General features: G+C 47.6%; 1 protein-coding gene across 1 annotated transcript in view; it reads left to right on the plus strand.

Annotated features, from left to right (window-relative positions):
- The first annotated feature begins 849 nt into the window (after window positions 1-849).
- Window positions 850-13,228, plus strand: part of TUSC3 (tumor suppressor candidate 3) — a 165,545-nt gene continuing 153,166 nt past the window's right edge. The window contains exons 1-2 of the mRNA XM_038769127.1: window positions 850-960; window positions 1,015-1,158. Of these exons, the coding sequence (XP_038625055.1) occupies window positions 850-960; window positions 1,015-1,158 (255 nt within the window). The remainder of the gene's footprint in view (window positions 961-1,014; window positions 1,159-13,228) is intronic.

Here is a 13,228-nt window from a genome sequence, read left to right on the forward strand (position 1 = left end):
AATGAGAGAATGAATGAATGGATGAATGGGTGGATGGATGGATAGACAGATGAATGGATGGATAGATAGATGAATAGATCAATCAATCAATCAATCGTATTGAGCGCTTACTAGGTGCAGAGCACTGTACTAAGCGCTTGGGAAGTACAAATTGGCATCACATAGAGACAGTCCCTACCCAACAGTGGGCTCACAGTCTAAAAGGGGGAGACAGAGAACAGAACCCAACATACCAACAAAATAAAATAAGTAGGATAGAAATGTACAAGTAAAATACTTGTAGGTAGGTAGATAGATAGATCGATAGATAGATAGATGGATGGATGGATGGATAAATGGACAGATGGATGAACGAATGAGTGAATGAATGAGAGAATGAATGAGTGAATGAATAGATGAATGGGTGGGTGGATGGACAGATGGATGGACAGATGGATGGATGGATAGATAGATGAATGGATGGATGAATGGATGGGTGAATGAATGAGAGAATGAATGAGAGAATGAATGAATAGATGAATGGGTAGATGGATGGATAGATGGATGAATGGATGGATGGATGGATGGATGAATAGATAGATCGATGGATGGATGGATGAATGAATGAGTGAATGAATGAGTGAGTGGATGAATGGGTGGATGGATAGATGGATGGATAGACGGATGGATGGATCGATAGATAAATGGATGGATGGATAGATAGATGAATAGATAGATAGATAGATAGATAGATGGATGAATGAATGAGTGAATGAATGAATGAGTGAGTGCGTTCCTCAGGTGTCCCGGCTCGGGGGTCCGGCAGGAGGCGATGCGCGCGCAGCCGAGGGGCGGTGCCCGGGGCGGCGCATGCGCGGCGGGCGGGAAGGGGGCGGGGCGGGGCTCCCGGCGGGGGGGGCGGAGTCGGGGAAGAAGCCTCGTGGGCGGCCGGCGGGGATGGCCGTGGCCGTGGCCGTGGCCGTGGCGATGCGGGGGGCCGGGGCCGGGGCCGGGGCCGGGGCCGGGGCCGGGGGGCCGCCCGCCGCGGGGCCCCGACACCGACACCGACAACCGCACCGCCGCCGCCTCCTCCTCCTCCTGCTCCTCCTGCTGCCGCTGCTGCTGCTGCTCCCGGCCCCGCTCGGCGGACAGCGCGCCGGGGGACAGAAGAAGAAGGAGGTGAGCCGCGCAGCCCGGCCTGCGCCGAGCTCTGGTTGCTAGGCAACGGCCCCCGGCAACGCCTCTCCATCCCTCCCTCCCTCCCTCCCTCCCTCCATCAATCGTAGTGATTGAGCGAGCGCTTACTGCGTGCGGAGCACTGGGCGAAGCGCAAGTTGGGAACATCTAGAGACGGCCCTTACCCGACAGCGGGCTCACAGTCTAGAAGGGGGAGACGGACAACAAAACATATTCATTCATTCAGTCGCCTTTATTGAGCGCTTATTGTGTGCAGAGCACTGGACTAAGCGCTTGGGAAGCACATATTCATTCATTCAATCGTCTTTATTGAGCGCGTACTGTGTGCAGAGCACTGGGCTAAGCGCTTGGGAAGCACAAGTTGGCAACATCTAGAGACGGCCCCTTCCCAACAGCGGGCTCACAGTCTAGAAGGGGGAGACGGACAACACAACAAAACATATTCATTCATTCAGTCGTCTTTATTGAGCGCTTACTGTGTGCAGAGCACTGGACTAAGCACTTGGGAAGCACATATTCATTCATTCAATCATCTTTATTGAGCGCTTATTGTGTGCAGAGCACTGGGCTAAGCGCTTGGGAAGCACAAGTTGGCAACGTCTAGAGACGGTCCCTTCCCAACAGCGGGCTCACAGTCTAGAAGGGGGAGACGGACAACACAACAAAACATATTCATTCATTCAGTCGTCTTTATTGAGCGCTTATTGTGTGCAGAGCACTGGACTAAGCGCTTGGGAAGCACAAGTTGGCAACGTCTAGAGACGGTCCCTACCCAGCGGCGGGCTCACAGTCTAGAAGGGGGAGACAGACAACACAACATATTCATTCAGTCGTGCTGAGCTTTTACTGTGTGCAGAGCACTGGACTAACCGCTTGGAAAGCACATATTCATTCATTCATTCAGTCGTCTTTATGGAGCGCTTATTGTGTGCAGAGCACTGGACTAAGCGCTTGGGAAGCACAAGTTGGCAACGTCTAGAGACGGTCCCTTCCCAACAGCGGGCTCACAGTCTAGAAGGGGGAGACGGACAACAAAACATATTCATTCATTCAGTCGCCTTTATTGAGCGCTTATTGTGTGCAGAGCACTGGACTAAGCGCTTGGGAAGCACATATTCATTCATTCAATCGTCTTTATTGAGCGCGTACTGTGTGCAGAGCACTGGGCTAAGGGCTTGGGAAGCACAAGTTGGCAACGTCTAGAGACGGCCCCTACCCAACAGCGGGCTCACAGTCTAGAAGGGGGAGACAGACAACACAACAAAACGTATTCATTCATTCAGTCGCCTTTATTGAGCGCTTACTGTGTGCAGAGCACTGGACTAAGCACTTGGGAAGCACATATGCATTCATTCAATCATCTTTATTGAGCGCTTACTGTGTGCAGAGCACTGTACTAAGCGCTTGGGAAGCACAAGTTGGCAACATATAGAGACGGGCCCTGCCCAACAGCAGGCTCAAGGTCTAGAAGGGGGAGACAGACAAAACAAAACATATTCAGTCCTATTTATTGAGCGCTTACTGTGTGCAGAGCACTGGACTAACGGCTTGGGAAGCACATATTCATTCATTCAATCGTATTTATTGAGCGCTTGCTGTAGGTAGAGCACTGTACTAAGCGCTTGGGGAGTACAAGTTGGCAACATATAGAGACGGTCCCTACCCAACGGCGGGCTCACAGGCTAGAAGGGGGAGACGGACAACGAAACAAAACATATTCATTCAGTCGTATTTATTGAGCACTTACTGTGTGCAGAGCACTGGACTAAGCGCTCGGGGAGTACAAGTTGGCAACACATGGAGACGGTCCAGCGGCGGGCTCACAGGCTAGAAGGGGGAAACAGACAAACATATTCATTCAGTCGTATTTATTGAGCGCTTACTGTGTGCAGAGCACCGGACTAACAGCTTGGGAAGCACATATTCATTCATTCAGTCGTATTGAGCGCTTACTGTGTGCAGAGCACTGGACTAAGCGCTTGGGGAGTACAAGTTGGCAACATATAGAGACAGTCTCTACCCAACAGCAGGCGCACAGTCTGGAAGGGGGAGACAGACAACAAAACATATTCATTCATTCAGTCGTATTTATTGAGCGCTTACTGTGTGCAGAGCACTGGACTAACGGCTTGGGAAGCACATATTCATTCAATCGTATTTATTGAGCGCTTACTGTGTGCAGAGCACTGGACTTAGCGCTTGGGGAGTACAAGTTGGCGACGTATAGAGACAGTCCCTACCCAACAGCGGGCTCACAGTCTAGAAGGGGGAGACAGACAACCAAACATATTCATTCATTCAGTCTTTTATTGAGCGCTTACTGTGTGCAGAGCACTGGACTAAGCGCTTGGGGAGTACAAGTTGGCAACATATAGAGATGGTCCCTACCCAACAGTGGGTTCACAGTCTAGAAGGGGGAGACAGACAACAAGACAAAACATATTAACAAAATCAAATAGAATATGTACAAATAAAATAGAGTAATACATACAAACATATATATATATATATATATGCACAAACCTCCCTCCCTCCCTCCCCGTACATTTTTACTATTCTATTTATCTTCTAGACTGTGAGCCCACTGTTGGGTAGGGACCGTCTCTATATGTTGCCAACTTGTACTTCTCAAGCACTTAGTACAGTGCTGTGCACAAAGTAAGCGTTCAATACGATTGAATGAATGAATGAATCTGGAAAATGGGGATTGAGACTGAGCCCCACGTGGGACAGGCACTGTGTCTAACCCGATTTGCTGGTATCCACTGCAGCGCTTACTACAGTGCCTGGCACACAGTAAGCACTTAAATACCACAATTATTATGGTTGCCCAAAAGTAAACATCCAACCCTCCTCGTACACCCCAGTCTTAGCTTTTCCCTAGGCAGCATCCCTGCATCATTCTCCTCTCCCCTCCGTCCTTTCATAGAGTTTCATCTGTTTCCCAGTTTTATCAATCAGTGGCTTTGATTAAGTGCTTACTATGTGCAGAACTCCGTACTAGGCGCTTTCGTTTAAGTGAGCCCCACGTGGGACAGGGACTGTGGCCAACCCAACTTCCTTGTATCCACCCCAGCGCTTAATACAGTGTCTTGCACATGGTAGGCGCCGAACACCATAATTATTATTATTCAATCATTTATTGAGCGCTTACTGCGTGCAGAGCACCGAACTAGGCGCTTTCATTCATTCAGTCGTATTTGGGCGCTTACTGTGTGCACAGCACTCTGCTAGGCTCTTGGGAGGGTATAATATAACAATAAACAGACACATTCCCTGCCCACAACGAACTAGGGAGAATACTCTATTAAAAGAATTGAGCTCCCAGTGTTTTGTCCAGAGTAAAGGATTGTCGACATTCAAATGGATTTTCGCCCTCCTCCTGCTTCCTCTTTCCCTCTTCTCCACACAATCAATCATATTTATTGAGCGCTGACTGTGTGCAGAGCACTGTACTAAGCGCTTGGGAAGTCCAAGTTGGCAACATATAGAGACAGTCCCTACCCAACAGTGGGCTCACAGTCTAAAAGGGGGAGACAGAGAACAAAACCAAACATACTAACCAAATAAAATAAATAGAATAGATATGGACAAGTAGAATAACACCGGCCACTCACAGTCTGTGCGTATTCGTCTCATCCACCCAGACAAACCTATGCATGCCCCTTCCAAAACCCCCCAGATGCATCATTTTAGGACCAATTGTTGTTTTTTTTTTGCATTAATTTTTACTATGTGCCAGACACTGTACTAGGATAGATCCAAGTTAATCAGGTTGGTCACAATCCATATCCCGTAGAGGGCTAGAAGTCTTAATCCCTCTTTTAGAGATAAGGTCACTGAGGCCCAGAGAAGCTAAGTGACTTGCCCACGGTCACCCGGCAGAGCCGGGATTAGAACCAAGATCCTCTGACTCTCAGGATCGTGCTCTTCCCACTAGGCCACCCTGCTACAACTGTTGTATTTTTCTTTCCTTAGTACAGTAAAGGACTCAGTAAATACCACTGATTGATCAAGGATTAGATCATACTGCTTCGTGTGAATTTTCCTGTAGCGGTCTTATGCGATGTACGCTCCATTCCACACCTTACATGCCTGTGAAATTTGCCTGTAGTAACGTAGCTGTGTTTTTGTTACTTATGTGACCTCCCTAACGTCCCTACTCTCTGTGCCTCTGGGCTCTCCAGTCCATTCTTCACTTTTCTGTCCAGTTCTTTTTTCCAAGTCTGCGCATCAGGCAGAAACTCCTCACCCTGGGCTTCCAGGCTGTCCATCCATCCCCTCGCCCCCTCCTACCTCACCTCCCTTCTGTCCTTCTCCAGCCCAGCCCGCACCCTCCGCTCCTCCGCCGCTAATCTCCTCACCGTACCTCGTTCTCGCCTGTCCCGCCATCGACCCCCGGCCCACGTCATCCCCCGGGCCTGGAATGCCCCCAATCCCTCTGCCCATCCACCAAGCTAGCTCTCTTCCTCCCTTCAAGGCCCTACTGAGAGCTCACCTCCTCCAGGAGGCCTTCCCACACTGAGCCCCTTCCTTCCTCTCCCCCTCGTCCCCGTCCATCCTCCCATCTTACCTTCTTCCCTTCCCCACAGCACCTGTATATATGTTTGTACATATTTATTACTCTATTTTACTTGTACATATCTATTCTATTTATTTTATTTTGTTAGTATGTTTGGTTTTGTTCTCTGTCTCCCCCTTTTAGACTGTGAGCCCACTGTTGGGTAGGGACTGTCTCTATATGTTGCCAATTTGTACTTCCCAAGCACTTAGTACAGTGCTTTGCACATAGTAAGCGCTCAAATACGATTGATGATGATGATGATGATGTCACCCTTTGGCATACATCTTCCCACTGAAAAACCTCCAATGACTGCCAATTCCTCCCTAAACTAAATAGAAACTTAGTAGACGAGGCATTCCATTGGCTCCCTCCTCTTTTCCGACTTGACCCTGGCTTGACTGTTTTGTTTTTCCCAGCTCATTTTACTCAGGTTTCTTCTGACACCCTCCCTCCTGCTTCCCATGGGGCAGACCACTGCTTTCCTCTTCTTGGACAACCCACCTGTAAATTTGCCACCCTGCTGAGCACTCAGACACACCTGTGAACTATTTAATTTGACCGGGCTAGTTGTAAATATGTATGTTAGCCCCTTCCTTCCTCTCCCCCTCGTCCCCCTCTCCATCCCCCACTTCTTACCTCCTTCCCTTCCCCACAGCACCTGTATATATGTTTGTACATATTCATTACTCTATTTATTTATTTATTTATTTTATTTGTACATATCTATTCTATTTATTTTATTTTGTTAGTATGTTTGTTTTGTTCTCTGCCTCCCCCGTTTAGACTGTGAGCCCACTGTTGGGTAGGGACTGTCTTTATATGTTGCCAATTTGTACTTCCCAAGCGCTTAGTACAGTGCTCTGCACATAGTAAGTGCTCAATAAATATGATTGATGATGATGATGTTAGCCTTCCCCTTCAGAGTAAACTGTTTGCAGGCAAACGTGTCACTTCTCTAGCCTACAAAGCTAAATTGCCTAGGACAGTGCCCTGCATCAGGTGAGCCTTCAAGGAATGTAATTATTCCACCTTTTCCAGGTGGCCTTCCCTGATGAGTTTCTCATTTCCCCACCCTTTATTTTCTCCCAATTTCCACTTCAGCACTTCCCCCATAGTGGTTATGTAACTTGGGAGAAGCAGCGTGGCTCAGTGGAAAGAGCCCGGGCTTTGGAGTCAGAGGTCATGGGTTCAAATCCCTGCCCCACCACTTCAATCAATCGTATTTATTGAGCGCTTACTGTGTGCAGAGCACTGTACTAAGCACTTGGGAAGTACAAGTTGCCAACGTATAGAGACAGTCCCTACCCAACAGTGGGCTCACAGTCAGCTGTGAGACTTTGGGCCAGTCACTTCACCTCTCTGGACCTCAGTTACCTCATCTGGAAAAGGGGGATGAAGACTGTGAGCCCCCCGTGGGACAACCTGATCACCTTGTAACCTCCCTAGCGCTTAGAACAATGCTTTGTACATAGTAAGCGCTTAATAAATGCTGTCAATATTATTTTGATAAAGGTCTCCCCAGCTAGAAGATAAAATCTTCGAGGGCCCCGATTAATCCTACTGTTTCTATTCTGCCATTTGTTTTATACAGGGATAGGCACATAGTGGATGCTCAATAAGTACTACAGATTGAGTCTCCCAAATCTTAAGTGAGGGAGCTGGGTTATCCCAGGACAAGCAACTCTACACACTAAGTTCGTGGGCAGGGAATGTGTTTATCGTTACATTGTATTCTCTCAAGCGCTTAGTACAGTGCTCTGCACACAGTAAGAGCTCAGTGAATATGATTGACTCACTACTAGGGATTGGCCACACAATCCAGGCCCTGAATTCCAAACCCCGCTCTGCCTCTTGTCTGGGGTGTGACCCTGAGCGAGTCACCCCGCTTCTCTAAGCCTCAGTTACCTCACCTGGAAAATGGGAATATCGCCCGATTAGGTTTCTTTCAACAGAATTTCATCCTATCCGTAGGTCCTTTGTCCTGATTTGATGAGTTCACTTACACTCAACTGATGTCATCCCAGTTTTCCTGTTGGGAATGGGAGGGCAAGGTCTTTAATCCTTCACCCAGGTGTTAATCAATCAATCAGTGTCATTTATTTTGTAAAGGTTATTTGTTCAGCTCTTCCTCAGCGCCAAACACGGTTTTAAGCACTGGGGTACAAACAAGCCAATAATAATAATAATGGCATTTGTTAAGCGCTTACTATGTGCAGAGCACTGTTCTAAGCGCTGGGAGGAATACAAGGTGATCAAGTTGCCCCTCATGGGGCTCACAGTCTTAATCCCTGTTTTACAGATGAGGTAACTGAGGCTCCGAGAAGTTAAGTGACTTGCCCAAGGTCACACAGCAGACATGTGGCGGAGTTGGGATTCGAACCCATGACCTCTGACTCCAAAGCCCGGGCTCTTTCCACCGACCCCCCGCTGCTTCAGGTCGGATGCAATCCATGTCCCACCTGGGGCTCGTGTCTTAATCCCCATTTTACAGCTGAGGTCACTGAGGCTCAGGGAAGTGAAATGACTTGTCCAAGGTCACACAGGGGACAAGTGTCCAAGCTGGGATTTGAGTGCTTTGTGCATGCACAGTACTAGAGAAGCAGTGTGGCGCAGTGGAAAGAGCACGGGCTTTGGAGTCAGAGGTCATGGGTTCAAATCCCTGCTCCACCACTAGTCAGCTGTGTGACTTTGGGCAAGTCACTTCACTTCTCTGTGCCTCAGTGACCTCATCTGTAAAATGGGGATTAAGACTGTGAGCCTCCCATGGGACAACCTGATCACCTTGTAACCTCCCCAGCACTTAGAACAGTGCTTTGCACGTAGTAAGTGCTTAATAAGTGCCATTAGTATTACTAAGCATTTGGGAGGGTACAATAAAATTGTTAGGCATTCTCCCTCCCCACAACAATCTTGGAGTCTAGACGGAAACAGACATTAATATAAATTAATAAATGATGGATACACACATAAGTGCTGTGGGAGAAGTCAGTAAAGGGTGCAAATCCAAATGTGAGGGTGAAGCAGAAGGGAGTGTATTTATTACTCTATTTTACTTGTACATATCTATTCTATTTATTTTGTTAATATGTTTTGTTCTCTGTCTCCCCCTTCTAGACTGTGAGCCCACTGTTGGGTAGGGACCGTCTCTATGTGTTGCCGACTTGTACTTCCCAAGCGCTTAGTCCAGTGCTGTGCACACAGTAAGCGCTCAATAAATGCAAGTGATTGATTGGGAGAAGAGGGAATGAAAAATCCCTCTTGAAGGAACTGTGCTTTTAAAAAAGTCTTGGATGTGGGGCATTTTACTCTATTTTACTTGTACATATCTATTCTATTTATTTTATTTTGTTAATATGTTTTGTTCTCTGTCTCCCCCTTCTAGACTGTGAGCCCGCTATTGGGTAGGGACCGTCTCTATATGTTGCTGACTTGTACTTCCCAAGCGCTTAGTCCAGTGCTCCGCACACAGTAAGCGCTCAATAAATGCAAGTGATTGATTGATTGGGAGAAGAGGGAATGAAAAATCCCTCTTGAAGGAACTGTGCTTTTAAAAAAGTCTTGGATGTGGGGCGAGGGAATTCCCTGTCGGATATGAACAGGGAGAGAATTCCAGGCCCGAGGCAGGATGTGGGCGAGGGGTCGGTGGCGAGATAGACGAGATCGTCACACAGGGACCTGGGTTGGCATTAGGAGGAAAGCGTGAGGGTAGAAGAGCAGCAAAATAAGGTGGGAGAGGGCAAGGCGATTGAGTGCTTTATAGCCAGCGGTGAGGAGTTTCTTTTTGATGAGAAGGGTGGGCAACTGATGCAGTTCCTTGAGGAGTGGGGAAACACGGCCTCAACTTTTTGTAGAAAAGTCATCCGAGCAACACAGTGTTGGTGTATATTGGAGTTGGGAGAGACGGGAGGCTGGAAGGTCAGCAGGGAGGCTGGTGTTGGCCTCTTGGTGGAAAAGGATAAATGCTTGGATTAACAGGGTGATCTGGATGGAGAAGAAAGGGCGGATTTTAGCAATGGCGTGAGGGTGGAACCGACAGGATTTGGTGGCAGATGGTGCCCGGCGGGATTTTCCTGGACCGGGGGAGCCTCCGTGACACATAGTAGCGTCACCGACCACCAAGGTTACTGGGGGAAGTTTCCCAATGTGCAAGGGAGTGACACATATACACACTCACTCCACCAAGGGTCCGATACCAGGCTGATGATCAAGGGAGCCCTTTTTGCCGATGCTGCTTCTTTCTGTGTGCTTTCTTCTTGGCTCTCCTCTTCTCCACAGGCTTCAGCGTTGCTTCCTACGTGCCTCCTGCATAGGCTTCATCGTGGGTCACATGAGGGCTTTTTATCCACTTTAGGCAGGGCAGCTGGGCTGTGTGTGGCACTCATTGATTGGTCAAGGCCCGTTACTGGGTAGACCAGGGAGAGAAGGGCACACCTCCCCTCCCTGCTCCACCCTCACCTGCCAGCAATCATCCCGTTGAGCCCATCAATGCCTTGGCCCATCCCTTCCTTCTTGTTGTTGACGGGATCACAGCCAGTCACTAATAAGGCAGCTTGTTAGGGGCTCACCACACTAAACCTGTTGCCAACCTTGGGTCTCCGACTCCGGAGGAGGAGTTTTTCGGTTGTGTGGTGTTGCCCCGCTCAGTTTTACTCTTGCCTTAAAACATTTTCACTCCATAGTGGCCCCCAGTACTGTTTCCACAGAGAAATAGTTTAAAAATGAAATGGAAAGGATTGACGGGAGCGGTTGAGAGGCATTTTCCCTAATTAGGTTGACGGCAGTTCTTCAAAATTGTCACTTTTGAAGATGCCTCATATTAGAGAAGCAGCGTGGCTCAGGGGAAGGAGCACGGGCTTGGGATTCAGAGGTCAGGGACCGTCTCTATGTGTTGCCAACCTGTACTTCCCAAGCGCTTAGTACAGTGCTCTGCACACAGTAAACGCTCAATAAATATGATTGAATGAATGAAATCCCAGCTCTGCCGCTTGTCAGCTGTGTGACTCTGGATAAGTCACTTAACTTCTCTGTGCCTCAGTTACCACATCTGTAAAATGGGGATTAATCAATCAATCAATCGTATTTATTGAGCGCTTACTGTGTGCAGAGCACTGTACTAAGCACTTGGGAAGTACAAGTTGGCAACATATAGAGACAGTCCCTACCCAACAGTGGGCTCACGGTCTAAAAGGGGGAGACAGAGAACGAAACACTCACGTGGAACAACCTGATTATCTTGTATCTGCCCCGGCACTTGGAACAGTGCTTGGCACGTAGCAGGCGCTTAGCAAATACCATCATCATCATCATTATAACGATGGAATCAACGAGAAAAGTGGAAAATCCTTGCCCTGCGACTTCGGGCCTGAACGTAACGGAATTGATTCCAGAGATTTTGTCCCACACGACCGCGTTGGCAAGCTCTCATCCCACCACTCCTCTTCCCGCTGGGGCACAGACTGTTCCTCCTTCTAGACTGTGAGCCCACCGTTGGGTAGGGACCGTCTCTATGTGTTGCCAACTTGGACTCCCCAAGCGCTTAGTACAGTGCTCTGCACACAGTAAGCGCTCAATAAATCCGATTGATTGATTGATTGACCGAACTGAGCCGGTAGACAGGCCTTAGCTTATAGGAACAGACATACAGTGCTATAAGAATTAGAGTGCAATCCTTCGACTCCATTCTGCATTGCCACATGCTTTCTAGATTATTGAGAATAACCGTGGTATTTGCTAAGCACTTACTACGTGCCAGCCACTTTCTAAGCCAACGTGGATAGATAGAAGGTGATCAGGTTGGACAGAGTCTAACAAGCTTTGCACATAGTAAGCGCTTAACAAATACCAACATTATTATTATTATTACTAGCTATCATCCGGTGCCGACAAGTCGTTTCCAATCTGTAGCGACTCTGGTCGGATTTTCTCCAGAGCATTCTTCAGGACAGTGCTCCGGCGCTTAGAACAGTGCTTGGTACCTAGTAAACACTTAGAACAAATACCATAGTTGTTGTTATAATATGTAGTCATTCTGGTATGTGTATCCATAGAATTTTCCTGGTTAAAAATACAGAAGCTGTTTACCACTACCTTCTGCGCCGTAAATGCTCAAGTCTCTGCCGTCGTCTTTGATCAATATGCTCATTCATTCAGTCAGATTTATTGAGCGCTTACTGTGTGCAGCGCTTAGTACAGTGCTGTGCACACAGTATCGTATTTATTGAGCGCATACTGTGTGCACAGCGCTGTACTAAGCGCTGCACACAGTAAGCGCTCAATAAATACGACTGATTGATTGCAGAGCACTGGACTAAGCGCTTGGGAAGTACAAGTTGGCAACATTATAGAGACGGCGGGCCCACGGGCTAGAAGGGGGAGACAACAAAACAAAACATATTAACCAAATGAAATAAACAGGATAAATATGTACAAGTAAAATAGAGTAATAAATATGTACCAACATATATACATTCATTCATTCACTCGTATTTATTGAGCGCTTACTGCTCCTGCTCAGCACAGGTGAATCTGCTTGGATGTTTCGGCTTAGACCTTGCCATTATGGGTAAACCTGGAAAGAGACTATAGTAATAATAATGATGATGGTATTCGTTAAGCGCTTATTATGTGCAAAGCACTGTTCTAAGCACCGGGGAGGTTACAAGGCGATCAGGTTGTCCCACAGGGGGCTCACAGTTTTAATCCCCGTTTTCCAGATGAGGGAACTGAGGCCCAGAGAAGTTAAAAGTGACTTGCCCATAGTCACACAGCTGACAGTTGGCGGAGCCGGGATTTGAACCCGTGACCTCTGACTCCAAAGGCCGGGCTCTTTCCACCGAGCCACGCTGCTTCTCCTGTCTCTCAGGGGCATGGCTCTAAGCTTCACTGGCGTACGCAGACTCCCCTGCCGTGATAATGTGTTGATTCGTAGGCGAGACTAGCTATATAAACCTGCCAGTAAATGGATATACAATTCAGTATTAACGTTTTGACATTCTAAAGACATACCGGCAAAATGGCATAAAGAGCAAAATAGCATTTATTAAAAATGTGTATTCCCAAATAACAGGTTCCGGAAAGTGGTTGGGTGGGTGTGCCGCCACGTACAATTGACTTATGTAAAAACATAGGGTTTCTTTTAAGTTCTGTTTACATCTTTCTCGTGCCCCTCTGTGACTTTACAGCAGTAAATTGCCTTACTTGGGATTTATTCTCCTTCCTAATTGGCTCTTTGGTCCCTTGGTCTTATAATAGTAATGATAATAATCATAATCATAATAATACTATTAATTGTGATGTTTGTTAAGCACTTACCATGTGCCAGGCCCTGTACTGAGCACTGGGGTGGATTCATTCATTCATGCATTCAGTCATATTTATTGAGCGCTTACTGTGTGCAGAGCACTTGTACTTCCCAAGCGCTTAGTACAGTGCTCTGCACACAGTAAGCGCTCAATAAATACGATTGATTGATTGAAGTATAAGCTGGCA

The sequence above is a fragment of the Tachyglossus aculeatus genome, chromosome X5 (assembly GCF_015852505.1).
Source record: "Tachyglossus aculeatus isolate mTacAcu1 chromosome X5, mTacAcu1.pri, whole genome shotgun sequence".
Taxonomy (NCBI): domain Eukaryota; kingdom Metazoa; phylum Chordata; class Mammalia; order Monotremata; family Tachyglossidae; genus Tachyglossus; species Tachyglossus aculeatus.